The 27,707-nt window shown below is 46.8% G+C and overlaps 1 protein-coding gene across 2 annotated transcripts; it reads left to right on the plus strand.

Annotated features, from left to right (window-relative positions):
- The first annotated feature begins 524 nt into the window (after window positions 1-524).
- LOC129324308 (tubulin alpha-4A chain) lies at window positions 525-27,324 on the plus strand. 2 transcript variants are annotated; one of them, XM_054971487.1, is made up of 5 exons: window positions 525-800; window positions 11,564-11,606; window positions 22,971-23,193; window positions 23,967-24,115; window positions 26,271-27,324. In XM_054971487.1, exons 3-5 carry the CDS (start codon window positions 23,013-23,015, stop codon window positions 27,240-27,242), a joined length of 1,302 nt encoding a protein of 433 aa, XP_054827462.1. In that variant the 5' UTR covers window positions 525-800; window positions 11,564-11,606; window positions 22,971-23,012; the 3' UTR covers window positions 27,243-27,324. The 2 variants fall into 2 exon arrangements, with proteins under 2 accessions (XP_054827462.1, XP_054827461.1); XM_054971486.1 differs by lacking the exons at window positions 525-800; window positions 11,564-11,606 and adding an exon at window positions 17,583-17,671.
- Window positions 27,325-27,707: the final 383 nt, after the last annotated feature.

Raw genomic sequence — 27,707 nt, forward strand, 5'->3', positions numbered from 1 at the left:
GTGAACCACTGCTTCAATTTTCTGCCTAGCTTGTTCCAGCCACTACCAGTACATACAAATATATTCCATTTGCTACCATATTTTACCTACTGTTACAATAGAGGGGTATATATAGATATAGGTGGAGCTTGCCAAGTCTTTACACAGCAGGAATGGATACATTTTGGAAGGGTCCAAGCTGGACACTATCTCTTCCGATTTTTGGTATTGGCAGTCCCACATTACTTCTAGTTCACCCATGTTTACATCAGGCAAGCCAACTGTGCTCCAAATTGTTAAGCAACTGTCAGGCCAAATGAAAAACTATAGGGCAGATGCTCCCTCCCCCCACAATAATTAGCCCACCGCTGTTACAGAATCTTTATTCTTTTTCCAGGACTCAGCAGCATAGCAGCAAGAGCCACCCCCTGCTGGGGTGTGTGGCCAATTAGGCTTTGGCTGCATTTCCAAGGCAACAGGCAAGCGTCAACAGAGAGAACACCGAGCTAGGAAAGAACGAAGGATCATTGTCAGGAGCAGTGCTAGACTGACAGCAGCACGGCAGACAGAGACTATCTCACAGTTTTCTCCAAGCCTAGGCTGATCTAATGTTAGCTTCTGGAGCCTGGTGGTAGGTTTCAGAGATGAATCCCAGGAAGGAGTCCTGCTGGTGTAATCCAGTGGGCCATCCTGACTGTCAGCTGCAGGCGCAATCCACAAAACTCTTGACCTATTGAATTGTGACCAGTGATGGATCCAAGATGCCCACAAAGCATGCCTAGAAGCAGAGCTCTGAGACAAGGACTCTTGCAATGGAGCAGGTAAGAGCCCCCTGGTGCATTGGCCAGGAAAGAGCTGAAGGACTTGTCTGGGCACCTCAGTGCTAGTTATTGAGTGTGGAAGCAGTGGCTGTAGAAACCAGTCAAGGTCTGACTTACCCCCTCCTCACAACAATGCAGGACAAGTACCAAAATGCCCCATCTACTTAGTCTAAGGGCACCTTCCTTTGCATGATTGGTTACCATTATGAACCACACACTAGTCACGCTCATAAGAATATGTTCTCTTTGGCTACTTCTTGGAGATGCAGGAGAGAGATATGTCAATATATTTTCATGCAGGTGGACCATCTACACTGTTAAGTACCTACAACTGAGTACAGCCCAGAGACACACATAATCCAACCTCTTCCATGGCTCCAGCAGAATGTCACTTTCTTCGTGTCTGAATTGGTGTAGACCAGGGTTGAATCCCTACTTTCCCATGACAGCTCAAAGGGTTTCTCTCAGCTTAACCTACCTCAAAGGGTTGTTGTGAGAATAAAATGGAGGGGAAAAAAGTGTACATCACCATGAGCCCTGTGGGTGGAATAAAAATGTAGTAAATAAAATAAATCAAGTTTTTAAAAGGATTCAATGATGGTTAGCCCTCCTGTTTATCCAGCTGGCCACACTGGCTCAGTTAATATGCTGAAGAGGAGAGCTGGGAGAAAAAGAAGACTGGAAATAGAGAATTATCAGACATTTGTGCATTATGGACTTCCTTCTCTATGCAGTCTTCAATTACTCTGGTTCCCTTCGCAAGTACTTTGATGGAAAATCCCAGTGAGATACTCTGTCTGCTGAGCTGGTAACACCCCCTGGTGGTTAAATGTTTGCTGCAAATTAAGGAATAATGTGGTTTGGAAAAGTCTAGTCTTCCTGTGCTGCAGAATGAAGAAAGAATCAAGTGCTAGACTCCCAAGGGGGTAGAATGAACAGTACCACTTCAAAATGCAGGTGTGTGTGTGTGTGTGGGGGGGTGTCACGTTCTTGAAAAACAACATCTGCAACAACATTTGATTTATATACCGCCGTTCAGGACAACTTAATGCCATGTTCAGAGCAGTTTATAAAGTGTGTTATTATTATCCTCACAGCAACTACCCTGTGAGGTGAGTGGGGCTGTGGCTGACCCAAGATTACCTAGCTGGCTTCAAGCGGAGGATTGAGGAATCAAACCCGGTTCTCCAGATTAGCGTCCTGCCGCTTTTAACCACTACACCAAACTAATGTCATATATATATATATATATATATATATATATATATATATATATATATATATATATATATATATATATATATATATATATATATACACCTCTCTGCTAACAGAAAGCTAGCTCAGTATACTTTGCATCCAATGTGAAAGGCTTTTTAAACTGCAGTGACTTTTTAAGCGCATGGTTGCAGTTAACACTGGCATCCTACCCCTGAAAGATGGAGTCTATTTTACCACCTTATTCTGTGACATATATAGACCAGGGCTCAGCATTGCTTGTTGCTGTCAAATAAAAGAACTGTTGTCCAGAAAACCTCAGCAATGACAGCAATCATCTTTCCACTAGCACCCGATGCATTGTTACCTATCTGATCTGTTGTGAGGCCATGCACTTTGCAAGGAAGAACAATGCAGATGTACATATTTGGTCTTTACTACCTGTTTTTGACTGCCTGTCATCCAGAAGCTTGCAGTCCACATTTTCTCCCCAGTTACATGAGATTGTTACGCAGGACTGTGTTCGTTTCCTGCATAAGCCACATGTAAGTCTATGGGCGGGATCCAGATTAAATTTTATCATAAATGGAAGGCACTTCCATTAATGGAATGGGAAATTCTGCCTCTCCTCTCCTATGGCAGCCCACTGATTTGCCCAAGCTGCAGCCCCTGGAAGAGGAAAGCATTTTAGGGACCTCAGTGGGAAGGAGGAAGCAAGAAAGTTCTGTTTTGTTGATGGATGAGCCTTCTGTTAACTTTGGATCCAATACTTAGTGTTTTATTTTATTTTTTCATACGGTGCTGCTTCTTGCTTTTATTTAATTTTGTTCAAAACGTGCAATACCACTTTAAAAAATTTACAATTAAATAATCAATTAAATGTCATTTATAGTCTGCCTTTCTCACTGAGACTCAAGGTGGATTACACAGTGTGAGATTAGTACAGTCCCTATAAGGAACATTTCCATGAACAATGCCATAGGGTAAATAGATACAAGTTCACAAAGATATTTGCAGGAATCCAATACAACGCAGTGGTGAGGTTTATGGTTCCTAACTCATTTGCGGATCATCTGAGATCCCCTCTCTATAATACAGCACTCCTATCTGAGTAAAAAAAACCCCTTTTTTAATAATAAGCATGCCATCTCACTTCTAACATTTGGCAGTAGCTGAAACTTCCAGTCTGAAGTTTCCTGTGCACGTTCAAGGGCAGGTCCAGTTGGAGAGATAATTACAGGAATCCCACAAGGAGGTCAAAGGTACATTAGAGACAAGACAAATCTGAGACTGGTCAATGAGGTCACATCTCCTTCAACAGCCTGCTGGAAAGGCGGTTAAGCTTCTAGCAAGAGCACTCACCTTTGTCTGCCATCCCTCACTCCTGGTTATAATCACAGAGTAAGAAAAAGAGTAAAGTGGCATATGCAGTCTGAACTTCCAGTACAAGCCACTATTGGTCATGATGATACTGTATGCACCAGGAGAGGGCACCCCTCTGCCTCTCCATTCCTGTACTGCAAGGCCTAGAAATTACAGAACTGTTATAGAACTGCAGATGGGCTGGAGTCTCTTTGCCATGGCAGCCCACATCCTCCACAACGTTTCTGTTTCCTTAGGAGTAGGAAGGAGGACTTGAGACAGAGAGTGTCTTTGTCTTCTGCTGCTTCCCCAAGGAACTGAGATTATTAACTTTTCTACTGCCTTTACTGCTGTTTCTCTAGCATAGCAGCCTGACATGCGAATGAAGCTTTCCCCATTCATGTTAGGAAAAAGTTCGTGTCTGTGTTTTAGAGGTGTGCGTGCTAGTTTTTAAAAAGTGAAACAAAACCTGCATTTTATTATCACAACTCTGTGAGGTAGGTTACACTGAGATACAGCAACTTGCTCAAGATCAGCCAGTGGACTCTACTGCCTAATAAAGATTTGAATCTGGACTTCCAGCATCCAGGCCAAGCCACTACCTGACATTGGCACCTTTAGGAGAACTAACTGGAGGGCAGTGGAAGCTCAGTGTAGTGATCAACAGTGCCATCCTAAGCAGAGAGACACCCTTCTAAGCCCATTGAAAACAATGGGCTTAAGAGGTTTCACTCTTCTTAGGATGATGTGGTGAATGATATGGATACCTTACACAGCATAAGGTGCTGCAATCTATTCATCTCAGCTCACAAGAAAGTAGAACGGTGCCATTAATATTGCAGTAAATGTTATGCATTAATATTGCATAAATGTACATAGTTGTAGTATTATTACTGTGGTGATCATGAATGAATACATTTAATATATATATGAACTATGTATTAAATCACTCTCAAGTTTAATAATATACTAGGCTGTTTCCCCCTCCCCAGAGCTAAAAGACTAACCCAAGGACAAGAAAATCCTAGAGTTCTGGCTTAGGGTCATAAAACAGGCCTTGTTACAGTAATTTGGCACAAGGAATTTTTCACATAACTGTTAAAGTCAGTAACAAGCCATTTCAAGTGTTCACTCTTCATGCAAATGAGAAGCCCTGACTTTTTCCCTGCAGGCAAACTTTGCAACTCTGGGGCTCTTTGCCTGGCATAATCATTCTGCCAGGCTGAAAGCAGCCTGTGCTACTAACGGGAAGAACTGCCTGCAGGATTTTGGGGGGCCAATATGAAATGTGTACTTGATAGTTCTGCAGCTTCATTTCATGTGCTGTTGAGGGTTAGCACTACAAGGAAAGCTTCATAGAAACATTTGCCTGGCTACCAGAATGCTGGATTAGATGTTCCTTTAGAGCTGTTTTTATATGGTTCTAAGTTATTGGAGGAAGAATGGAATAAAACTTTTGCAACAAGTTGCAAAAGGGATGATAGCGGGGGGGGCGGGGGGGGGACAGCTCTTACAGGCTAGAGCCTGTGTAAGTTCCTCTACAACTGCTGCCACCATAAAAACATTTTTAGAAGTTTGTATAGAGATAAGGAGGTGCAGCACTCCATGAGCTTAGAGCCCCCACACTGAGCTTTGGGGGTAAGGTGTAATGGGTCTCTTTAGCCAACAATGGCATGTCCTGAAATGGGAATCCTGCCCTTATCTAGTCTAAAGCAATTCCCCCCATAACCAGTGCCCCCAAAGCATTCTGAGATATTAGAAAAAATGGCAGCATGGTCCTGATGTGGCCAGCAACAATTCTCAGGAAGGCATCCAATGCCAGGCACAACCTTATAAACATTCCCGTTCCCCAGTGCAAAGTTTAGCTGGGCTAATAAAGCAGCCCACATGGTACTTTGGAGAATTGCCAGCTGAGGAATGCTGTGCTGTGTCCCACTGTCCACAGCCCTGGGAAACTAATCATGTTGTCATTAGGCTTAACCGGACAAAACAGACTAGGTCAGTTTTGATCTTACAGCTCACAGAACAACACAACCCAGCTAACTACCAGCCATTTCCCTTACTACTTCAGTACAAAATCTGAAGTGGATTCCTCCAGAATGGTTTCTCCTTTGCATACTCCTTTACACTGGCTAGAACTACAAGATTATAAATTATAGGCCCCTCTCCAAATAAGCTTCCTTATGCCTTTCTGTCTCAAATGCAGTTGTCCTTTTACTGTCTGCTCCAGGTACTAACTGTGAGCATATAGGAGAATGTATCTCCTTGCCTTTTCTGGTAAGATCTAGGCCAGCTCCCTGCTCTACTGTTTAAAAACGACCTTTGTTTTTCCCCATATGTTTATTATTTTGGCAGGCTGCTTCTTGAGTACAGGCAATATAAGCTACAGCTTCTACTTGCTTGTTAACTAAACACAGTTCTCTAGCTAATCAATCATTTCCTCTTGTAGCCCTCCCCTTGAACTTGGCAGCCTTCCCAACCACTTCTTCTTTCTCCCAACGGCTTTGTGCTCAGGCCTCTTGGGTAGGCAGGGCTGGCTGAACTGGCATAGCTTCTTCCGGCTCAGCTTGCGTTAATAGACTATTCGCACACCCCTGGGTTCTGCACATCTGTGAGCTATGGCACAGGCAGTATAAATATACCATCAGGGACAGAGAACAGGGATGAGACACAGGATGGAAGGTCATTCTCTACAAGGTTCCCTTTGCTTTTCAGAACTGACTGCAAACCCAGACATGTATCACACAGCATTGCTGATAAAGCTTTGAGTGGGTGGCTGCCTGAAAAGTAGCTTTGCACAGCTAGAGGAGCTTCCTTACTGAGGAAGTGTTGCCAGTGAGTCCTGTTTCCTCAGTCCCAGAGGAGCTGGTGAACAACCACCATCCAAGATCCACTTACCTCTGCATGCTTCGCAGCTCTTCATGCAATCTCCTGAACTGCCCTGCCTTGGCCACCAGTTCATAGTTTCAAAGCCATAGCAGCCTCTCCTTCCTCCCATTGCCCTTCATTTACTCTTGGAACTGGAAGGGGGAGGGTCCCTTCCCCCATCCACTGGTAGTTTACATCTTTCATATCCAGGTGTTTCACTTAACTATCTTGTCCACTAAACTATTTTCAAGATGATAGAACTCAAAGGTAGCACACACAGGTGTACTCACACAATGAACCTGCAATTCGCAAGTCATCATTGCACATGATGAATCCAAGAAAGGTCAGACCTCCTCTTTTGTAATATCAGTCATATAGCTGGCAGAAATTCAACAGTATAAAAAAGTTACACCACCGAATTCCTGACTGTCATACAGCAGTAAAAGCAACAGGATATTTGCTGGGGTAGGCTTGGGGGGAAACCATTCCTGATGGGAGTTGTATTGCCTAACAAAACAAAGCTGCGAATTTATACTCTAACAGTGCAGTTCTAAGGAGAGTTACTCCTTAGAACTGCACTGTTTCAATGGGCTTAGACTGGAGTAACTCATTTTAGGATTGCACTGTAAATCCCTGGAATTTAGAGCAGATGACTACTTCTTTTTGACAAGGCTCCTGTATGAAGCTCTTCCTAGCAAACACTTGTAATGATAGGGCAACTGCAATTGTCACATTATTATTCTTACGCATTTCTGAAATGCACAGGAGGCTCCCTCCCCTTACAAGCATCTTTTATTGCAGTACTGCACCTTCCTTCCTGATACATCAGCTCAGGTAGAACCCTCACCAGAGAATGCCACAAGCAATGTAGTCTATATATTTCGTATCTAAAGATGTAACCATTTGTTGCTTTCATCCAAATACATGGTTGCATTGACAGATACTTGATCTGAAACAGTAGAGAAAAGAATGAACAGGGCAGATCAATGGCAGAGTCCAATTCCAGTCTAGCAATGTACATTGTAGGCATATGAATGCTATAGACATTTGTTGGGTAATGGTGAACAGAGAAGGTAGAAAAGAAGGCTGGAGACAGATTTGGAACAAAGTTATATATACAGCCTTTCTCCAAAGGAGCTTGCCAATCAGCCATTTATATCCAGTTTGGCCAGTTCTAGATGTTATTGATTTAACTTCTGATTTAACTCCTATCCTCATGGGGATTCTAGGGAGAGTGTCAAGCCACATCCTAAGTACACAAGGAATTATGACCAAGTGGCGTTGGGCCTTACCACTGTTGTATATGAACTGAGGATGTACCTAACTCACTGGAGAAGGCTGTGGTGATGGTGGATAAGCTGCCTTTAAGGAAACTTGGCCACCATCACTGATATTGCCTCTGAGCAACACCTCTGCTTTAGAAAACACGTATGTGAAATTGACCCACAAATCACCACAACAGGGTATTTCCTTCACTGCTCACACATACATCTTGGCAATCTTTGAGGGGAGAGCCTTCATAAGTTACATTCCTATTTTCTATTTTAAAAATTTTAAGCAACCCTCTAGCTTCATGATTCTTAAAAAGGCAAGTCAGTGTTAAAACAAGAGGTGGAATGTTCCAAAGATATGTTCCTAGTGAACAAGAACTAGTGGCATTTTTTTTCAGGTTCTCTCTCCACTTTCTCTCTCAGACTATAATCTTCTTAAACATACTCTCACAGCTAAACATAACTATTACTTCCTAGGCCTTTCCTGCTATCCTGTATTCTCTCAGACATGTTTTGATAGCTTTACTTGCACTTCTGCTCGTGTTGCGGAACAGGCGCTGGCTCTCAGTCCGGGCAACCGAGCCGCCGTCAATGGCCTGCTAGCCCCGTCCCTGGTGGGCGTGGCTCACACTCTCCATCGCTGCCACCACTCACTAATTTGTACACTGCCTGACTGAGGGACAGTGAGACCCCTCCAGCTTAATTTCCATACTGGGAAGTGAATTACCCAATCTTTGGTTGAGCCCTGGAAAATTGGCAACCCACCAAGGTCTAGCCTTATCAGTTTCTCCTGGGCTCCCTCCTTTCTTGTAGCATGCCAAGTGGGGGAGGTTATGTAGTCAGAGCACCACAAGGTTCTTTATATTCAAAAAAGTATGATTTAATAACTATATACAGAGCACTTGCACACAAAGCAAGTAAAGGCACAACACTTAGGTATAGACCCCCCCTCCCCCTTTTCAGAACCCATAGGGCAGAAAATCAAACTGAAGAGAACCGCCATCTGCTTTCCCTACCACACTGTTCCCTACTCTACCTTAAGGGGGTGGTGGTCTTAGGGAAGGTTCACCCTTTATTTCCTTTCTGCTGCCTCCCAGGACCTCCACATTTAGGGCCTAGGCACCCAGGTTTCACCAAGCAGCAGGAGCCTCTCCCTCTTCAACCGAGAAGGCGACTGACTTCCCCTCAGGATGGGCTGGGTATTTCTGTGGAGGCTGCTCCACCCTTTATTTTTCCCGCACTTTCTTGGCCCGGGGCAGCTGGGAGCTGTAGTCCAGGAAGAAGGGCATCCTATACCAAAATCAAAGAGAGTCCAGTAGCACGACTGCTGCAGGCCCCTCCCTGGCACTACAGCCCATTAAACCTCATGGGAACATTTTTTTCCCCTTTAAGACAGATTAACTGCAACCAGCACTCATTTCACCATTTCGTTACAGCTTTACTTGCACTTCTGCTCAGACTACAACTCCAAGTATGCCATCTTAGAAGCTACAGTTTCCACCATGCTTGATGTAAAATTGGTTAGTCTTAAAGGTGCTACTGGACTCTTTTTGATTTTACTACTACAGACTAACACGGCTAACTCCTCTGGATCACAGTACAAATGTTCTTTAAAGGGATACTGTGTTGTTTACAGACTTTGTCTCTCTTACAAATCTCAGAAAAGATACTTGGGGTAGGGGTGGAATTATCAGAGGTATTCATATACAGCGTATGAATAAAGGTTTTTTAAAAGTCTATAGTTTTTCAGTTTGAAAAAGAGATGGCTAAAGGGATTTATTTATTTATTTAATTCTCTATTGTTTAACCGAGGCTCAGGGCAGATTATAGGATAAAACAGCACAATCAGGAACCATAAAATTGTTTGGAGCTGCATTCTAGCAATGTATCCTTGTAGTGTTCATTTTGTTCCTCTGCTCAAAGACCTAACAGAAGAATACTGTTGTATTTAAGCTGGTCAACTGGGAAGTATTTATTTATTTTACTGTATTTATAGTCTGCCTTTCTCATTGAGAGCGCTCAATTCCTCAGGGGATTGCTCTGAGCTTCAGAGCCAAACTACAAGTGACGTCTTACACAGGTGGACACTAGTCGGCTTCCCTCAAGTTTTGATGGGAAATGTAGGCATCCTGGTCTTGCAGCTGTAATGGAGAGCCAAGCTGTAAAACCAGGACGCCTACATTTCCCATCAAAACTTGAGGGAAGCCGACTAGTGTCCAACCTGTGTAAGACGTCACTTGTAGTTTGGCTCTTAGTCTCTCACAGCCCTCCATTGCCTCTGGCGTGCCGGACTGTCTTTTCTTCTGGAGCCTTTGCCCTGCCACTCTCACTGCTTAAACTTTGAATTAAGCAAGCCTCAGCAGGGCAAAGGCTCCTGAAGAGGAGACAGTCCAGAATACCAGAGGCGGCGGAGGGTTGTGAGAAAATCAGTCCCCTCCAAAGTGATCTCTGCCAGCTCTGTCTTTTAAAACTACCCTTCCCAGCTGATGTTGCATCTCCTGACACATGAAGAACACGTGTCAGAAGTCTTGTGTAGAGAGACTCAGAGTAACTATGCATAGGACTGCAGCCTGGAATCTCCTCAATGGGACTTGCTTCTCATTTTTATATTTCTATATCTCCCTATGTTTTGTTCCCCATTAAGCTTTCATAGCTGATTTTTTAAAATATCTGTGGTGTTTTTTCTCCAGTTAACAGAGATGTGAGCAAGATATGTTCTGATGTGTTAGAATATTAAGAGCTATACTCATCTTGGATTTTTATGCTTTTGATGCTTGTAAGCTGCTTTGAGCCCTGTGTTTCAGGAGAAAAGCAGCATAGAAATATAATTAATAAATAAATATGCATAAGACTGAGCTGCAGGAAAAAAGGAAGACACAACAGATCAAAGTAATACAGACTGTATACCCCCACCCCACCCCCGGTGGTCTGTTTGCCAATCTTACAGTGAAATATTACTGCAAGAATAAACAGGGGTCACCTGGCACCTTAGAATGACTACTAAGTTTTCATTTAAGCAAAAACTTTTTCAGATGAGAGCCTATTTTGTTGATTTCAGTGGTCCTTACTAGATAGACAGACATACTTGGGCAGGGGAGGGGAGAAAGTTGTAAACAGTGAAAGAATGGTGATACTGCGTGCTTCTGCACCCACATGAAGAAACACACACAAGAGGAAGTGGTTGTAGTGATTACAGAACATTTGTTGGGGGAGGGTTAACAGTTTTCTGTGGCCTGCAGAAATGATGGCACCTAAAAACAAAAGTCTCCAGGACGGGTTGCCAACTCTGAGTTGAGAAATTCCTGGAGAGTAGGGTATAATGCTTTGGAGTCAACCCTCTAAAGCAGCCATTTTCTCCAGGGGAACGGATTTATCTTGTCCAGAGATCAGTTGTTATTCCAGGATATCGCCAAGCCCCACCTGGAGGTTGGCAAGCATACTGCAGGTCCCCATAAATGGGTCTCTGAAGCTTTCCTAACAGCAGGCCTCATACATGCGCACCATTTGTTCCATATTTCTCCTCAGCATTACCTAGTCTAGAATTTCAGCATATAGAAAGCAGAAAAACAAGTGCCCAGCCCAGGGCAGGTAGAGCACAGCCCACATCTGGAATGCAGCTCTTGAGTGGCTCAGAGCATGCAGTTCAGGGTTGCTTTAACTCCACAGTTGCCTAAGTGCAGCAACATAAAGGATGGGGAGCATCTGGGGGCCCCTTTCCCACCATTCTCTCTAGTAAGTGAGTTTTGCCTTCTTGTGTGATTTAACTAAAGAAGGACATGTATTTTTCCAGTTTAGTGTAGTGGTTAAGAGCACAAGACTCTAAGCTGGAGTACAGAGTTTGATTCCCCACTCCTCCACCTGGAGCCAGCTGGGTGACCTTGGGTCAGTCACAACTTCTAGGAGCTCTCTCAGCCCCACCCACCTCACAGGGTAATTGTTGTGGGGATAATAACGGCATACTTTGTAAACTGCGCTGAGTGTCATTGTCCTGAAGGGTGCTATATAAATAAAATATTACTGATATTATTATTATTCCCCTTACAGATTATGGCTTTCCTGAGAATCTCCCTGTTGGACTAGAGAACTGGTATGTATGTGATACTCTGCCCACAAAATGCAATTAAAGGTTATATCTGCCAATTCCAGAATACATGAGTACAAAACAAGAATTTACCCGCGTAAACTTAATAATATATTCAAAGTTTTATTAATATACACTAATATATAACCATGTAACAGTATGTAGAAATTAATTATTGGACCGTATAAATACTTAATACCAACCCTGCTCACAGTTAGAAAACCATTTACACCGGTGCTAACATACCAGGCTCCCTCAACAATTGATAAAGTGCTTGAGTGCTCTAAGTGCTTACAATATTAATATTGCACAAACAATGTAAAGTGCAAATGCAAGTAAAGCACCATGTGAACACTAGTCCTTCCAACAGCTTATAAGGTCCTGAGCACCCACCATGTGTCCAACTCGCAGGGAAGAAACGTTGTTAGAGATTATTCACTCCAGATGACTGTATTGTTTCCAATATGCAAGTAGTCCCCTGATATTATTTCCTCCTTAATGAATCCTCTAACAGGTTATCTAGATCTGGTAAGGCCCGTTTCAAAACATCTTTCTCAAAGAGTACAGACACTAGAGAAAAATACCTTCCTGAACCAAACTCTTCAATTAGGCCTTCCCTAGGCATTTGAGCATTCTGGCTCAGGGGCTTATAAACACGCCCCACCCCACCCCTTGGCTGTCCCTCTTCATAAATCCTTTCCTGCTTCAAATGGAACCACTGTAGTACAGCAGTCAGAGTGTTGGCCTAGGACTGGGGAGATGTAGATTCAAAACCCCATACTGCCAGCACAAAACTTGAGCCAGCCACTCTCTTTTAGCCTAGCTTACCTCACAGGGTTGTTGTGAGAATACAATGGATCAGGGGAGAGCCATGCATGCTGCCTCCATTTCCTTTGAGAACAGGTGGGATAAAAATCCAATAAACAGAAACTTCATGGGCTGCTGCTGCATCTCCACCTGCCCCTGCTGTCCTTCCCTTTCCCCTCTTCTGATGTCAATACCTTCCTCGATTTGCTGTGCTTGACAGGAATAAAAATGACAACGCTGACACTGAAAAATGGCCAGGTCAGTGTGGAAGTAGTAGCTTGGAACTGCATCAGGTAGGTTAGCTCCTTATTGTACTAGCCCTGCTCCTTTAACAAAGCTTGCTGGATGACCTTGGGCTAGTTACAAACTCTCAATCTAATCTATCTCACAGAACTGTTGTGAGGATAAAATGGAGGACAGGGGCACAATGTAAGCTGCTTTGGGTCGCCTTTGGAGAAAAAGGTGAGGTATCAATGAAGTAAAACATATAAACAAACAGCTGGACACATAGAAATTAAACAGAGAGAAGCTTTTCCTGGAATGGAGATAATTGTAAAGGGGGGGATTACTCACTCAGTGTCTAGTTCAAGTGTTGGGCTGCTTTTAAAGATAAAGGAGCATAACCATTATAAAAGAATACTGCCCAAGTATTAGGTCACCAAGAGAGCAAGATTAAGCAAATCTACTCAGAAGTAAGAGCTATTATATTCAATGGGACTTACTCCCTGGAAAGAGTTCTTAAGATTGTAGCTGAAACCACTGGCTGCAAATTGTTCCATGTGGCGTCTCAGCAAGCTGGGCCCATACTAAGGTGAGTCTGTTCTGAAGGATCAAACTAAACAAGACACCAGTTATGGGTTCATTCCAGTGGCCACTAACAATTTTACTAGGGAACAGGGCCACAGATGCTTGCTGCAGGATGGGAGGGATTCCTTCACAGCCCTTCACTACCTCCGCAGGCTGCTTGCCTGCTTTCCTCCCTTCCTCCTGCACTCTGGGTATCTGCATGCCCACCTCTGTTCTTCCCCCTGCCCCACCCATGCACTGGCTTGCTGCACACCCACACTCCTAGAGGGAGTGAAGGCAGGAGGAAGGCGGTGGTGGCGTACAACAGTCCACAGGGCCAGATGTGTGGCCATTGCACTGCTGTCCGGAGTGGGGGGGAGGGACCTAGGCAAGCATCTGGAGTACAGGGCGAGGGGAGCCAGCAAAGGCAGTGGAGGGCTGTGAGGGAATCCCTCCCATCCCCTAGCAAGCCCGTGCAGCTCTGGCTTTGAAAACTACAGTTCCTAGGCAAAACTGTGTCACTGGCCACTGGAAAGAACCCATGCTTGGCATCTTGTTTAGTTGACTCAAAGCCCTCAATTGCTGTCATTTAATGCCTGTTCTGCCTGTTCTGCCTGGGGTTTCTTCTTAACTAACTCTGGAAAGCTATCACTTTCTACAGCTCTGCTGTTTTTAGCTTCTACAGCATTGAGAAAATGCTGGGAGACACATCTAGTTGGTTTCTAAGGTGCTGTGGCTCTGATTCTTGCTCTTCTACTACAGACCAACACTGCTACCCATCTGAAACCAGCTAAGGCTGGAAAATGTCTCAAGACTCAGAATTCAAAAGGGGGAAGATTCAAAGTATCTCCACCTTTACACACATGCAGGCATAAACACACACAAATCCCACAACTTTCACTTTAAGGGCTCTGGTTTGTTTGGGTTTTTAGCACAGCTGGAAGCCCAAGAATCCGGGCATTGGTCTTTCAATAAAAATGTCAACAGTTTTCAACACTCACTAGCCTGACTTCAGACCTTGCTGTGAGATGATAAATCAGAGGTGGCTCCTTTTGCACGAAGACAATGTCCCAAGGAAGGGATACCAGTCTTAGCAGGCACATCTGGGAAGACACAAGAGACACGGCACATGTACCTAGGCCTGCCATCTCCACACAGGCAGGGTTCTTCCGCAGTGGTTCTGGGAAGGGGCTTCTCTAGCACTGGGGACAAAAGAGTGAACAAGGAATTCTGCTCACAGCCATCCTGCCCTTCGCCCCTTTCTGTTTCCAGATCCGGCCACTAAGAGGACTTCTGTACCTCTGGTTCTACTAGTGTGACTTCCGCTGTCTCTGCAGCACTCTGTAGAGAAATCCCCCACTGGGTAAAATCATGAGTTCTCTGCATTCTCCCCCAGTTTCTAGCAGATGTTGTTGCAGTATCCCTGGCTCTGAGTCAGTTCTCCCTTTCCCCTGAATCCAGCTCTGAGGTTGCAGCTGTCTATGCACATTTAACAAACACTAGACAGCAGGTCTGGGGTTTTATGCAGCCAGATGCTAGGCATGTTTACTCAGACTGAGTCCAGAGACTCCCAAGGATGTGTTGTGAGTAAGAAGGATACAGGTGGCACAATAGCTTCCCTTAGCAGTCAGTGATTCTTGGACCCTGGACAAAAGTCCAGGATGGACCAGGAGTCCCTGCTGTGGCAAAAGAGCTCCCCCTCAAGGCAAAGCATTCCACTAAATTCACTCTTCCCAGCATTCTCCTGACCCCTTGCAGGCCACTGGGTCTCAACTCCTTCCCTGCCCAGGGAGGAGAGAAGCCACCACCCAGTCTCACTGGCCATGTTTTCCCCTTACCTCCAATACAGACAGCTGTGAGGTAGGGTTGCCAGTCCCCTGCTGGGGGGCAAAGGATCCCCTGTTCCCACCCTCCACCCCCACCCCCACCCCCACTTACCTGGCCGGCAGGGGGGAATGCGCCTCCCAGGTCATGCTGCTGGGTGACGTGGCGTGCTCCTGCATGCTGCACCAGCCTGATTCGGGCTGGATTCAGCCTGAATTAAGCCCGAATTGGACCACTGCAGAACACGGGAGTCCTCCTGTGCTCCACAGTGGCTCGATTTAGGCCGAGTCACTCCCCTGCAGAGCACAGGAGTGCTCCCAGGGTGGCATGTTACCCGAGCAATGACATCACTTCCTGGAAGTGACATCATTGTGCAGCCCAGGAGTGTGCATGAAGAGAGAAGGTGAAGGTGCCAGGCCTTCGACCTCCCATGGTGTGGGGGGGGGGTCAGGGGCCCTGGAAACCCTACTGTGACGAGAGGCCATCTGCTTGGCATGCAGAATGTCCCAGGTTTAACCTGGGCCAGTGCATCCATTGAGGCAGGTCTGAGGCACCGGAGGGGGTGCCAGGGGTGGGGGCGAGCGCCATGGAGCTGGCAGCAGCAGCGCTGATGGCTGAGTGGGAGGGATGGGAAGCTGCCCGCATGCCACCCCAGCCACCTGCCATGCCTGGCCAGCAGCTGCTGCAGCCTCCTAGCCCTCCTGCCCCATGCTGCTGCCACCGCCAGCACATGCCCCTGCCTGGGCACAGCAGCCACGGGCCAGGCGCAGCAGGCATCTGGGGCAGTGTGTGGAGGAACAGAGCAGGAGGGCTGGGAGGATGCATGCACGCCTCCCCAGCCACCTGCCGTGCCTGGTTGGGAGTGTGTGCCAGCGGTGGCAGCATGGAGCAGTATGAGCGGGCAGCCTCCCAGCCCTTCTGCCCAGCCACCCTGTGCTGCCATCAGTACACAGCTGCAGGCCAGGCAGATGACATCACACAGTGATGTCATCATGCAGTCCGGGCGCACGCATGCGCACATGGGGGGCAGCAACAGACCTGAAACTGCCCCCGGCCTCAGGCGCCAGAAACCCTGGCACTGGCCCAGGGTTCAACCTCCAGCATCTCCAGTTAAAGGATCAGGTGATGTGAAAGGCTGGGACCTGGAGAGCCACTGCCAATATGAGTAGACAATACTGACCTTGATGGACTGTCTCAGTATAAGGCAGTTTCATGTGTTCATATGACTGCTGATTCCTGGCTGTGCCAGGCTAGCTGTTGTTAGTGACTTCCTTGATGCCTGCCCTGTTTGCTGTGGCAGAGAGCTGTAGATAGTGCTTGAGGACCTGTGGCTGCCCCATGTGGCCTGTGGCTAAGGCTGCCACTGACCTGGAGGTTGCAGTAACCACGGGGCATTCCCCTTCTTCTGTGATGTTTCTGCCTTCCTTACGCGCACAGTCAGCACTATCATGTCTGGGCTTTCCTATGGGCCTTACCTTCTTTGCCACCCTGGGCCTCAGTTTCTGTTCTCCTAGTACATTCTTAAGCCATCATTATGGACTTTTTCAAGGATAGAGCTGGCTTTACTGCAAGGCTTAGTTTCAGCCGTGCCAAGACTAACCCATAGTGATACATTTCGATCAGGGATCTGTCTGGGAATGGCTATATACGTTTTACAGATGGAGTTCTGTGGCCTTTCTCTTGATCCCAACAGGTGTGGAGATTGCTAGGAGACAGGCACGGGTGAAAGTAAGCTGGTAGGTGGTACCAGTAATGAAGTGGCTGAAGTGGTACCTCCCATCTTCTGCTTTGAGTCCCAGCTCCCAAACAGAACCAGTTCCAAATTCAACAGTGCAGTCCTAAGCAGGCCTACACAGAATCCTCCTAAAGCATACCATGAGGCTTACTCCTAGGAGAGTATTCTTAGGATTGCACTTTCACCTTGGTGATAGGCATAGCCTTTTACAATCAGCTAGTGAGCTGCTGAGACCTGAGCCTGTGCTAGGATTGCACATTGGTGCTGTTCCTGCAACAACTACATGACAGGCAGCAATGACCAGGCAAAAATGCCTCTCTTAGCACCAGGTGGCTGCAGTTGAAATCCCTTCCCCTTTTAATTTCTTACTGTTCTGTTAATAGGGTGACCCGGCTGTTTGGAGGGGGGCAGGTTTCTCTTTAATTGTGAGGGAAGAACTTTTGGCAAGCTGTTTTTGCTAAAAGTGCTCCTTCCAATGTTCTGTCTATGAAACACCTATACAAGCTGCAGAAGTCCTGCTCCGCATTGGCTCGTGTCACCCTGCCGGGCAGTGATCTATCCAGCAATGAAAAGTTTTTCCCACGCCCAGGCATCTGATGAAGAGGGTTCTAGTCCCCAAACCCTTATGCCCAGGAAATCTCTTAATTCTTCCGGATGCCAGAAAATTTTTGGGTATGTGGCTTGGCACTCTTTGTACGGCAATAATTCCACCCCGCCCCCATACCAGGTCTCCCGTAAACAACCACTAAAGGATAGGGCGCGGCCAGCGTTTAGGCTCGTCCCCTTCGGCCTAATGCCCCGCCCCCTCCTTTATAAAGCCGATGCGGCAGAGTGGCTGGTAGTTAAACGGAGCTGCTTCTCGCCGAGACTTCGTTGTGCCGACTCAGTGTGAGAATCCGCTGCCGCTGTCCCCATCATGGTGAGGGGGAAAGGGACTGAAGGGGTGGTGGTTGTGGTGATAATATGGTAACGTGAGTGCCCCTTGGTTGCCGGAACGAGCCCTCCTGCTTTCTGTCACGATCGCTACTGTGCGTGTCCGCGCAGTGCCTGACATGTTCCTTTGACAGGTGTTTAGTGCTGCCGGTCCGTGTAGCTTGGCTGTTCCCGGGCAGCCTTCTTCCTCTCCGGGACACGTTCGGTGAGTTAGTTCCGAGGGTTGCCAGCTGTGTGCTTCATGCCCTTGGGAGCGTAGGTGCCCCGTCTCTTCCTCCTCCCCCGCGAACATGGCGAGGGCATAGACGAGCCGCCAGTCGGCAGGAGGAAGTCTTATTTGGTGCTGCGTATGGCTCCGAAGTCGCAGCCTGCATTGCAGGGCACGTGAACGCCTTGGCAGGCGGAGCTGTGCTGCACGTGTTGGGGGGGGGGAGCAGCTGCATAACAGGATAGGGCAGGCCTGGCCTTTGCTCCTGTTGGGGCTGGCCTCGTGTCCGGATCCGCTCCTCTGCGCGCCCAGTCTCCCTGCAGCCACGTTGGATCTATGAGGAGTGACAGCTGGCTTGGGGCAAAGGCTGGGAACTCGAAGGGGAGAACCGGAGAAGCGAGGCCGGGCACTTTCCAGTGGCTCGAACGCTCTCGGCGCCCCAGGAGATAGGGAGGCGAGATGATTCAGTGGCAGCGCGCGGAGGAGTCGTGCAGCGACCGCTGCTCTGCCCCCTCCCCCATCATCGCCCACTTACAGTGGGGCGGAGGTTATTAATAGGCGGTGGCAGAAAGGGAGCGTTGGCGCCCCGTTTCCAAACAAATCCCAGGGCTGGAAATAGCCGGTCCAATGGCCGGGCTCCAGTCCAAAGTCAGTAATCGCATCTCCCGTCTCATCTCGGGGGAATCTTTGTACTTTAGGGGAGGGAGACCTATTTTTAGAGTTCCAGGCAGGACGCGTGAATGAGCAGGAGGCTGCCGCCCGCCGCCGCCACCACCCCGAACCGCCTCGAGGCAACGCCTTTGCCAGCGCTTTCTAGTCGCTCGACTCGTTCTTTGAGGGCCGGGGCGTGTTCACAAGTGTCGCAGTGCTTTTTGAGTGTGGTATGAGTCACTTATGAATGTGCGCGACATTACTGAGGAAGCGGAAGAGAGCCATTTACAGTCAAACATGTACGTTCTAGGCGATGTCGAGTTCTTAATTCGAACTTCAAAAGGGGAAGTACCAAGAGAAACCTTAGCCCCAGTGAAAGCGTCGGTGCTCGCGGAGGAGTGGACCTGGCTCAGAATTGTGGCGCGTTCTCTTGGGAGCCACCGACCGTACTGACGTCATGTTTATTTTTAAAACACAGCTTTGGAGGCTGGCTGGCTGGCTTGCGCCCCCGCCCCCCATTCCTGGGCTGGGCAGAGAATTGGCACTAGTTGTTCTTGCAGGTAGCTGAGCAGGGTATTGTTGCCTTTGTAAACTGACAAAGCAATGAAGAAACCAAACCCTGTCCTGTCATTCCTTCTGGTCATGGAAGTGTCTCCTAGGTTCTTAGCACCCCCTCCCACCTATCCTTACAGAGGGGTTTAAATGCCTAAATGGTTTGCCTTCACTTTATGTGTAGATAGCAGAGCTCCACCCCAGGACATGTATATGCATGTGCTTTTGAGCATGTTCAGTACCTACCATTGAGCATGGAATCAATTGCTACACATCTGAAATAATGCTGATTTCCAGGCTGGCCTGAGCTTTGACAACTCATGTCTAGGAAATTCAGTGCTTGTTAAGCCTTTGCAGCAGGGGCATAAGGAGACCAATTTCCCTTCCTCTTCTTTCCTCCCAGGTCAGGCAACAGTAGCCAAAGGGAGGAGCTTAGCTCAGCAGACTTCACTTAGTTGGATTGTTTGGTTTTGGACTCACCTACCTGTGCAGAATTCAGTATATTCCTGAACCTGGGAGGAGAGGAAAGCTGAAATTAATGGTGGGAGGGCAGGGATTTTTCTAATTCATAATACTTGGTATTTACATAGCACTCCAGAATGCTCAGTACTTCTCATCTCAGTATTCACACATGGGGAGCTGAGGCTGAAATAGTAGCTTGCCTAAGGACACCAACTGAATAAATGTATTGCAGACTTGAACTTGGGGCTTGAAGATTCATTGCTCAGTGAAGAAAGTGCAGGAACTTGCAAATTAACAAAGAGAAGCCACCATTTGCAACGGATATTGCAAATATTTGGGCCAGTTGAAGTGAGACCACATGTTCAGGGCACAGATACTTAACAACAACAATTGCACTTATATACCGCTCTTTTCAACAGATTAGTGCCTCACCCAGAGCGGTGAACAAGTTAGTGTTATTATTATCCCCACAAGATGTGCAGCCTGAACCTAAGTAGGATATACGTCTGAGTAAATATAAAAGTGTGCATGGGACAGCAGTCTTCCTGAAAGTAAACCGTTGTTTATTATTCTAGGAGGTTTTTTTGAAACAATGCGGCAATTTTTGCTAAAGTTCAAATGTCTGCAAATTTTCTCCCATGGAACAACACTGAAAGTGCAGCCAAGTCTTAGCTGCATGCAGACTGGATGACACTGCCTCTAAAGCTGACCCCTGCAATGCAGCACTTGGCCTGACCTGTGATTGTGAACTGAGCTCAAAGTCCCCAGGGGATCTGACGGAGTGCAAGTGTACTTTGAATGAGCTGGCTGGGTTCAGAATTCTGGAAAAGCACAACAGTGGTCTGGAGTTTATAATGGTGGAATGGTGATTATGGGGTTATCTTTGGGGAATGGGTGGATGTAGCTGATTCCCTTTGGCAGTGGCTGGATGATTACCCTACTGATGTGTCCTCAGTCTAACTTGACTTGCACCCCTCCCAAAGGACCCTTTTTCTCTGATTGTAGCCAGACTTTTCTTGGGGAAATGGGCCCTTGTATTAGCATTTCTGCTGGTAGCAATGTACACTGAGTACAGTAAGGCTAGACGCTTTTCATCACAGTGGGGTCATGACCTGATGAGTGGGTTATCTGTACTGGCGTTACTTGGCAGGTTGTTTATTCAGGAAGTTGTATGCCTAGTTCTCTTTGAGGTGGCAAGCCAGGGTAGTACCCTTTGAGACTGCAGCCAGCAACTTGCACGACTGACTAGTCTTCACGTAACCCTTCCCTATAGAAAACTGATGTTTCTTTAATTTATTTTAAACGTTTCTAGCTCCACCTTGTCACTCAGACTCAAGGTGGCATGGAATCAGTCTGACATAGCACATTTTTTGCCTGATATTTGATATAGAAGGAATTATGTAGACTGGCAGAAGTGTTCAGTCAAGCGAGCAGTTTAAAATGGTATAGTTCAGACACCTCTGTGAAAACTAGGCTTCAATGTCAAGACTGTAACCGATGACTGTGGGCAGGGCAACCTCTTCCTCCTCTGTTCCTTCCTTCCCGCACCAGTGCTGACATGTAGCTTTACTCTTTGAGTCATAGGCTTCTCAATCTACCCATGTTACTTATTCTGAGTAGCCGCCTAGTTCTTACTCCCTAGAGTGATGTGGATCATTTACTAGTGCTGGAAGGAAGGAGGGAGAGAGAGGGCCTCAGTCTGACTTAAAACATAATATTATATATGTCAAGACCCATTCAGCATTTTACTTGTGTGTTGGCACCAAAGCACGTTGGCATAACAAGAAGCTTGCTTCCTGCATGGGCTGGGTTGCCAAACGAGCTATGTAGGACAGCAAAAAATATATCCTCCCTGCCTCTGACCCTTTTATGATGATGACCCACTGACTACCTGTTGGCTCAAGCCTGCAAGCAAAACAAGCGCTCTGGAGGTTTTTCCTCTTAACTTGTTACCAGTTACCACAGTACTGGTAATACTTACTACAGTATGCCTCATTTTATTAAAACATTTATATGCTGCCTTCTTCCCCTGCTAAAGGGGGGAGGGGCATGGTGGCATGATGCCACCATATAATGACAACCCCATTGTAGGAGGGCATGTTCCAGTCATTAGTCTGGCATGAATTTCTGGGCCCCACATTTGCAACTCAGTTAATTACCTCTCCCATCCCACTCTTCTCTAGCCTTGGTAGGTATGTAGTTGACAAGTCCCTTCTAAGCATTCTGATCCAGTGCTGATACAGTGAGCAGTATAATACTTGACTGTTGTCTTGACTGTCCCACAGGATGGTGGAAGATGACAATACCAGCATATGTATTCTAGTATCACCTCAGGGGCAAGGGAGAAGAATATGATTGCCAACTGTGGATTAAGAAATTCCTGGAGATCTTGTGGGGAGCCTCAGCATGGTATAATGCCTTACAGTCCATCCTCCAAAGCTGCTGTTTTCCCTAGAGGAACTATCTGGTCTCTGTAGCTTGGAGATCAGTTGTAATTCTGGGAGATTTCCAGACCCTGCCTGGAGGTTGGCAGCTATAGAGAACATTGATACTGCTCACATCTTGCCTTGATGTAATTCTGTAGTTGGGGTGGTGCTGGGATGCTAAGGGGCATGTGCCTGGGGCCAATGAACCCTGTTTCATAGTTGCGTGTGGTGGGGAAGACAGGCTGAAAAGGCCTCTATGCATTTTTGTAAACCCAGGAAATGCTATTTAAATACGGCCTTTGCAGTGTGAGTGGTAGAAAGTACATAATGGCAGCTCACGTTAACTCACCCCTGGTGTGATAGATTCCTTTACCATGCTGCTGCATCACTTCTTATTTTAGGCACTGCTGCATAGTCTAGGTTCTGAAACTGCCATTTAATAGGGAGTGAATAAAATGGTATGAGATTGAGGTTTCTCAATATGTCTCTCTTGACTACTTCTCCATGTCCCAAATCTTGCTTTAGCACTACATAATAGGCATTGGTTCTGCTACCCGGTTTGTGACTACTTCTCATCTGCCACAAGTAATGCTTTATGGTTTTTTGGCACTTGAGGAGCTAGGATTGTGTGTGTGCTGACAGGCCTGGCTATGGCCTAGGGAGGCTGTACGCTGCTTCCCCTACCCTTCATTGTTGCTGTTCCTCACTAAGTGAACAGGTTTGCATATAAAATGTAGCATTCATTAGAGTGCAACTGTGAAATACTAGATTTTTGAAACAAAAGGCTGGCCACTGCTGACCTGGCAAATCTCCAGGATATTTGATTGGACTGGTGGCTTTGATGAGATTCCTCCGCTACACATGTATGAACTGCTGTGTATGTATTCTGTCAGCACTCATGGCTTTGAGTCCTCCGGTACTCTGCGTTCTGTTGCCTCCGATTTCCTTTTTGTCTGAGAACATTCAACACTCTCTTCTCTCCACAGCGTGAGTGCATCTCAGTCCATGTCGGCCAGGCCGGTGTACAGATGGGCAATACCTGCTGGGAGTTGTACTGCCTGGAACACGGGATTCAGCCAGATGGGCAAATGCCAAGTGAGAAGACGATTGGGGGTGGGGATGACTCCTTCACCACCTTCTTTTGTGAAACTGGAGCTGGGAAGCACGTGCCTCGTGCCGTCTTTGTGGACTTGGAACCGACTGTGATTGGTGAGAGCACATACTGCAAAGCAGGGGTCCCCAGTATTTTTGAACCTGCGGGCACCTTTGGAATTCTGATACAGGGAGGTAGGGCCAGCCCTAAAATGGCTGTCACAGGAGATGGGGCCAACCACAAAATGTCAGGGAGTAAATTTATATATAATTCTAATAGTTAAATAGAGTTACTCTACAATTAGCAAGGTGCCTTTTTAAAATGAACATACCATTTAAAAATATTTTCTTACATGCCTTCCGTAATGTAGTGAAGATTCTTGTTTTGTGGTGGCAACTGCTGCCGAAACAATGGTTTAAAAATCTGCATGTCCAATGAGAAATCCTGCTGGGCAAAAGCCTCATCTGGCTCCACCCTCTTAGAAATACTTGGCTGGCATCAGGAAAGTTGTCAGCTGGCATATTTGGGGGCCCCTACCATATGGTCTGAGCCTTCTGTTTGGAGCTTTATGGTCATTAGTGGACAGCACTTGTTGCAATCTCCTCACTGCTCTCACTTGGACTTAGTTCTGTTCCTATTTCCTGGGAGAGTTGGGCCTGGGAAAGGCCTTGGATTATGTATTTTAGTGTATACCAGGTATTGGCAGCTGGCACCCCACCACCCGGCCAAACTGGATACCCATGAGGGATGCCATTTAGTTTTCTAATTGATTATTGTGGGAGAGCAGCATCTGTGGCAATGGATTTGACAGCAAGCCAATGGGAAGGGTCTGATATCATCCACTGCCCTGAACCATTTTCTGGCATCCAATTTCCTTGTTCATTTCCAGATGAGGTTCGTACCGGCACTTATCGTCAGCTTTTCCACCCAGAGCAGTTGATCACTGGCAAGGAAGATGCTGCCAACAACTACGCTCGTGGACACTACACCATTGGCAAGGAGATCATTGACTTGGTGTTGGACAGGATCCGGAAACTGGTATTAACATAGTGGGGGGTGTGGGAAGCTTATAGGAATGGAAGGGGTTTTGGTTTCCTTCTGGGAATAGCTAGTAGGCCAGGAATGGCTAATTCTGAATCTCAGTAGTGTTGCCACATCATCTGTGTTCATGTGTGGCAAGTAACTGGTAGAGGAATGACCATACTCCATGTTGCTTCTGCATGTGTTCCCATTTCTTTATTCCTCCTGCCTCGTAAACAAAGTTTTACTATAGAGGCTATGTTAGAAGCTTGTGATCAAAGAACTGGCTGGTTGGTTCAAATCTGTATATGAGATTCAGGCCTCAAACCCTTCTCCTTGGTGCTCATCATGTCATTAATATTGTGTGACCAATGCTGTAGTGAGAGTAGAAGCCACCACTGGAGGATTCCCCTGTCAGGATCTAAACCAGTTATTTTCAGGCTATATAATTTTAAGAAACTACTTTCACATTTATTCATCTGCTAAGGAAAAACCTGACAATTTGCCATGCAAGCCAGTGTGTTATAAAGGGGCCCATTCCAAGGAGCACACCCTGTTCATATAGGGCAGTTGTCTTGGTTTCTTGAGCCTCATTGTTGCCCTGCATGGACTGAACAAAACATGCTCAACCAGCATTCCCCTGCAGTTCCACATGACAGGAGTAGCATGGAAGGCAGAGTGCCCTTCAAGGAAGGTCATCTGTCATTTCTGATACACTTCTTGAAGAACCCTTGATAAGCTTACAAGGAACCCATTCTGGAACAGTGATGAAAATCACAGGTCTAATTCTTAAATTTAGCCATTCCTATACCCAGGGCTGGTGCCACCATTGAGGCGGTGAGGTGGGTGCTGAGGTGCGTGCCATGGAGCTAGCGTGCCTGGCCCGCAGCTGCTGCAGTTGGCCAGCCCCGTGCTGCCGCCACCCACCAACACACCGCCCCCCCGGCCGGGTGCAGCAGCCATGGACCAGGCACGGCTGTCATCCAGGGTGGTGTGCGGAACCTCCCCAGCCACCCGCCGCACCTGACTGGGAGCGCGGGCAGCCTCTGCGCACCATCACAGCCACCCGCCGGCCAATGGGGCTGGCTTGCTGCGTGATGACATCACGCAATGATGTCATCACACAGTCCGGGGGGGGGGGGGCTGTTCTTTTGTCTGCCGACTTCCTTCCTTCCAATAATGTACAGTCCTTCCTGGCTCTATATATAAGCTCTGCCCCAGTTCCACTTTCTACTTCGCCATCCTTCAGCTTCATTTACTCAGGTTCCTACTTTTCAGGTCAGGGTTTTTTTACCCAGTTTCTTTAACCATCACCCCAACTAATTTTTCTAGCATTCCCCTCCCTCTTCTTTACAGCATACATTCTACTCTTAATATTCAACAATGAGGTTCTGCAGGAATCACCTTTCACCTCAGTTACTTTCCCGCAGTTTCTTGTTTCTTGCTCCACTGCCAGATCTTTGCCTTTCTTTTACACACCTGTTCCTGGGCTCCCCATGCTTCCCTGCATACAAGGACCTTTTTCTAGTTCTTCGCAATCCACTCTTTAGGAAACTTCACACCCATTCAGATGGGTGATGTTTTCTAAATACCCCAAGCCACTACACTGGCTCAGCCAGTCACTTCCCAAGCTTTATAGCCCAGTACAATCAATATACAAAATCCTGTCCCCTCCAGCTGAAACCCACCTCTTCAAGTTCTCTGACCCAGAAATCCCACAAATAAAAAAATGTTGTTTCTGCATCAATGCCTTGGAGGGCTACTACTAAAATAAGGGGACACATTACTTGTAAGCAGGATAAAAGGAGGGCATATTGAAGAATGTGCATTGGAGTGAAGAGGGCAGGAATTGCAGGTCAGTCAAACAAAGCAAATAACACCTGTCCTTTGCAAGGTTTCATGCCCACAAATGCAATGTAAGTGATTGCACTGTGTCTTGACTTTGAAGAGCTACTTGTTCATCTACAGTAGAAGGGACAGGAAGTCTATTCATGGGGATACACTCACTGTGTGTGAGTTGGTCTCCTGGGGGCCATACAAGCAACTGGTTATTTTAAGTAGGAATTTTAAAGTTTATGGAGGAAACATACCTTTTATGGGTCTAAATAACATATTGGTGTGCATGCAGAAATTGGCTGGTATTTAGCAAAATTTTTCTTGGGGTCTTCCACAGGCTGACCAATGTACAGGACTCCAAGGATTTTTGGTATTCCATAGCTTTGGGGGAGGTACTGGCTCAGGATTCACCTCTCTACTGATGGAACGACTTTCTGTTGACTATGGCAAGAAGTCCAAGCTGGAATTTGCAATCTACCCAGCTCCACAAGTCTCCACAGCTGTGGTGGAGCCCTATAACTCCATCCTCACCACACACACCACCCTTGAGCACTCAGATTGTGCTTTCATGGTGGACAATGAAGCCATCTATGATATCTGTCGCAGGAACCTGGACATTGAGCGCCCAACTTACACAAACCTCAACCGCCTTATCAGCCAAATTGTGTCCTCCATCACTGCCTCCCTACGCTTTGATGGAGCTCTCAATGTAGATCTGACGGAGTTTCAGACCAACTTAGTGCCCTACCCACGCATTCACTTCCCTCTGGCCACATATGCCCCAGTTATCTCTGCGGAAAAGGCCTATCACGAACAGCTCTCTGTAGCTGAGATCACAAATTCTTGTTTTGAGCCAGCCAATCAAATGGTGAAATGTGACCCCCGCCATGGCAAATACATGGCCTGCTGCCTCTTGTACCGAGGTGATGTGGTGCCCAAGGATGTCAATGCAGCTATTGCAGCCATAAAGACCAAGCGCAGCATCCAGTTTGTGGACTGGTGTCCCACAGGCTTCAAGGTGGGCATCAACTACCAACCCCCCACTGCAGTTCCCGGTGGAGACCTTGCCAAGGTGCAGCGGGCAGTGTGTATGCTGAGCAACACCACAGCCATTGCTGAGGCCTGGGCCCGCCTGGACCACAAGTTTGACCTAATGTATGCCAAGCGGGCCTTTGTCCACTGGTATGTGGGGGAAGGCATGGAAGAAGGGGAGTTCTCTGAGGCACGGGAAGACATGGCTGCCCTGGAGAAGGATTATGAAGAGGTGGGCATTGACTCTTACGAGGATGAAGAGGAGGGAGAAGAGTAGCTACAGGTGGTTTATATTACCTAATGGACCTTCCTTTTAATTAAAGTCTCAAAATAAAGTATCCTTTGGTTCTAATCTGAAACCCTGTAGTGTACTTCTTTCTTGCCAGGCTTGAGGCTATTAATCTTGTAGCAGCTCCACCTAGTAATTACTGGCCTTCCAGTATTGATTGGTCTCTGCCTTCTTCCTCTGTAGAGGGACAGAAAGGTACGTTTATTTGGTACTAAGGCTGAACAATTTGGTGAAACAACCTGTTGTGCGTACGATTTGTCAGCTCCAGCAATGGAATGCAGGAGGGTCTAGAGACTCCTTTTCATATGACTGATCCATAAACATTGTAGCCAGTGCTGTTTGAGGGATCCACCAGAACAGTGGGGGCATCTCAAGAGTGCACAGCAAACTGCTGGAAGAAGGGGAAGGCAGGGAAACACTTAGTCTTGCACTAAAAAAGTAGTTTATCTACTA

This window comes from Eublepharis macularius, chromosome 2 (assembly GCF_028583425.1).
Source record: "Eublepharis macularius isolate TG4126 chromosome 2, MPM_Emac_v1.0, whole genome shotgun sequence".
In the NCBI taxonomy this organism is placed as follows: domain Eukaryota; kingdom Metazoa; phylum Chordata; class Lepidosauria; order Squamata; family Eublepharidae; genus Eublepharis; species Eublepharis macularius.

Excerpts from the sequence above, each read along its gene's own strand:
- LOC129324308 (XM_054971486.1), top strand. Across the intron at positions 23,194-23,966 it reads CTTGGAACCGACTGTGATTG|ATGAGGTTCGTACCGGCACT; the intron begins GTGAGAGCACAT and ends GTTCATTTCCAG. Across the intron at positions 24,116-26,270 it reads TGGACAGGATCCGGAAACTG|GCTGACCAATGTACAGGACT; the intron begins GTATTAACATAG and ends GGTCTTCCACAG.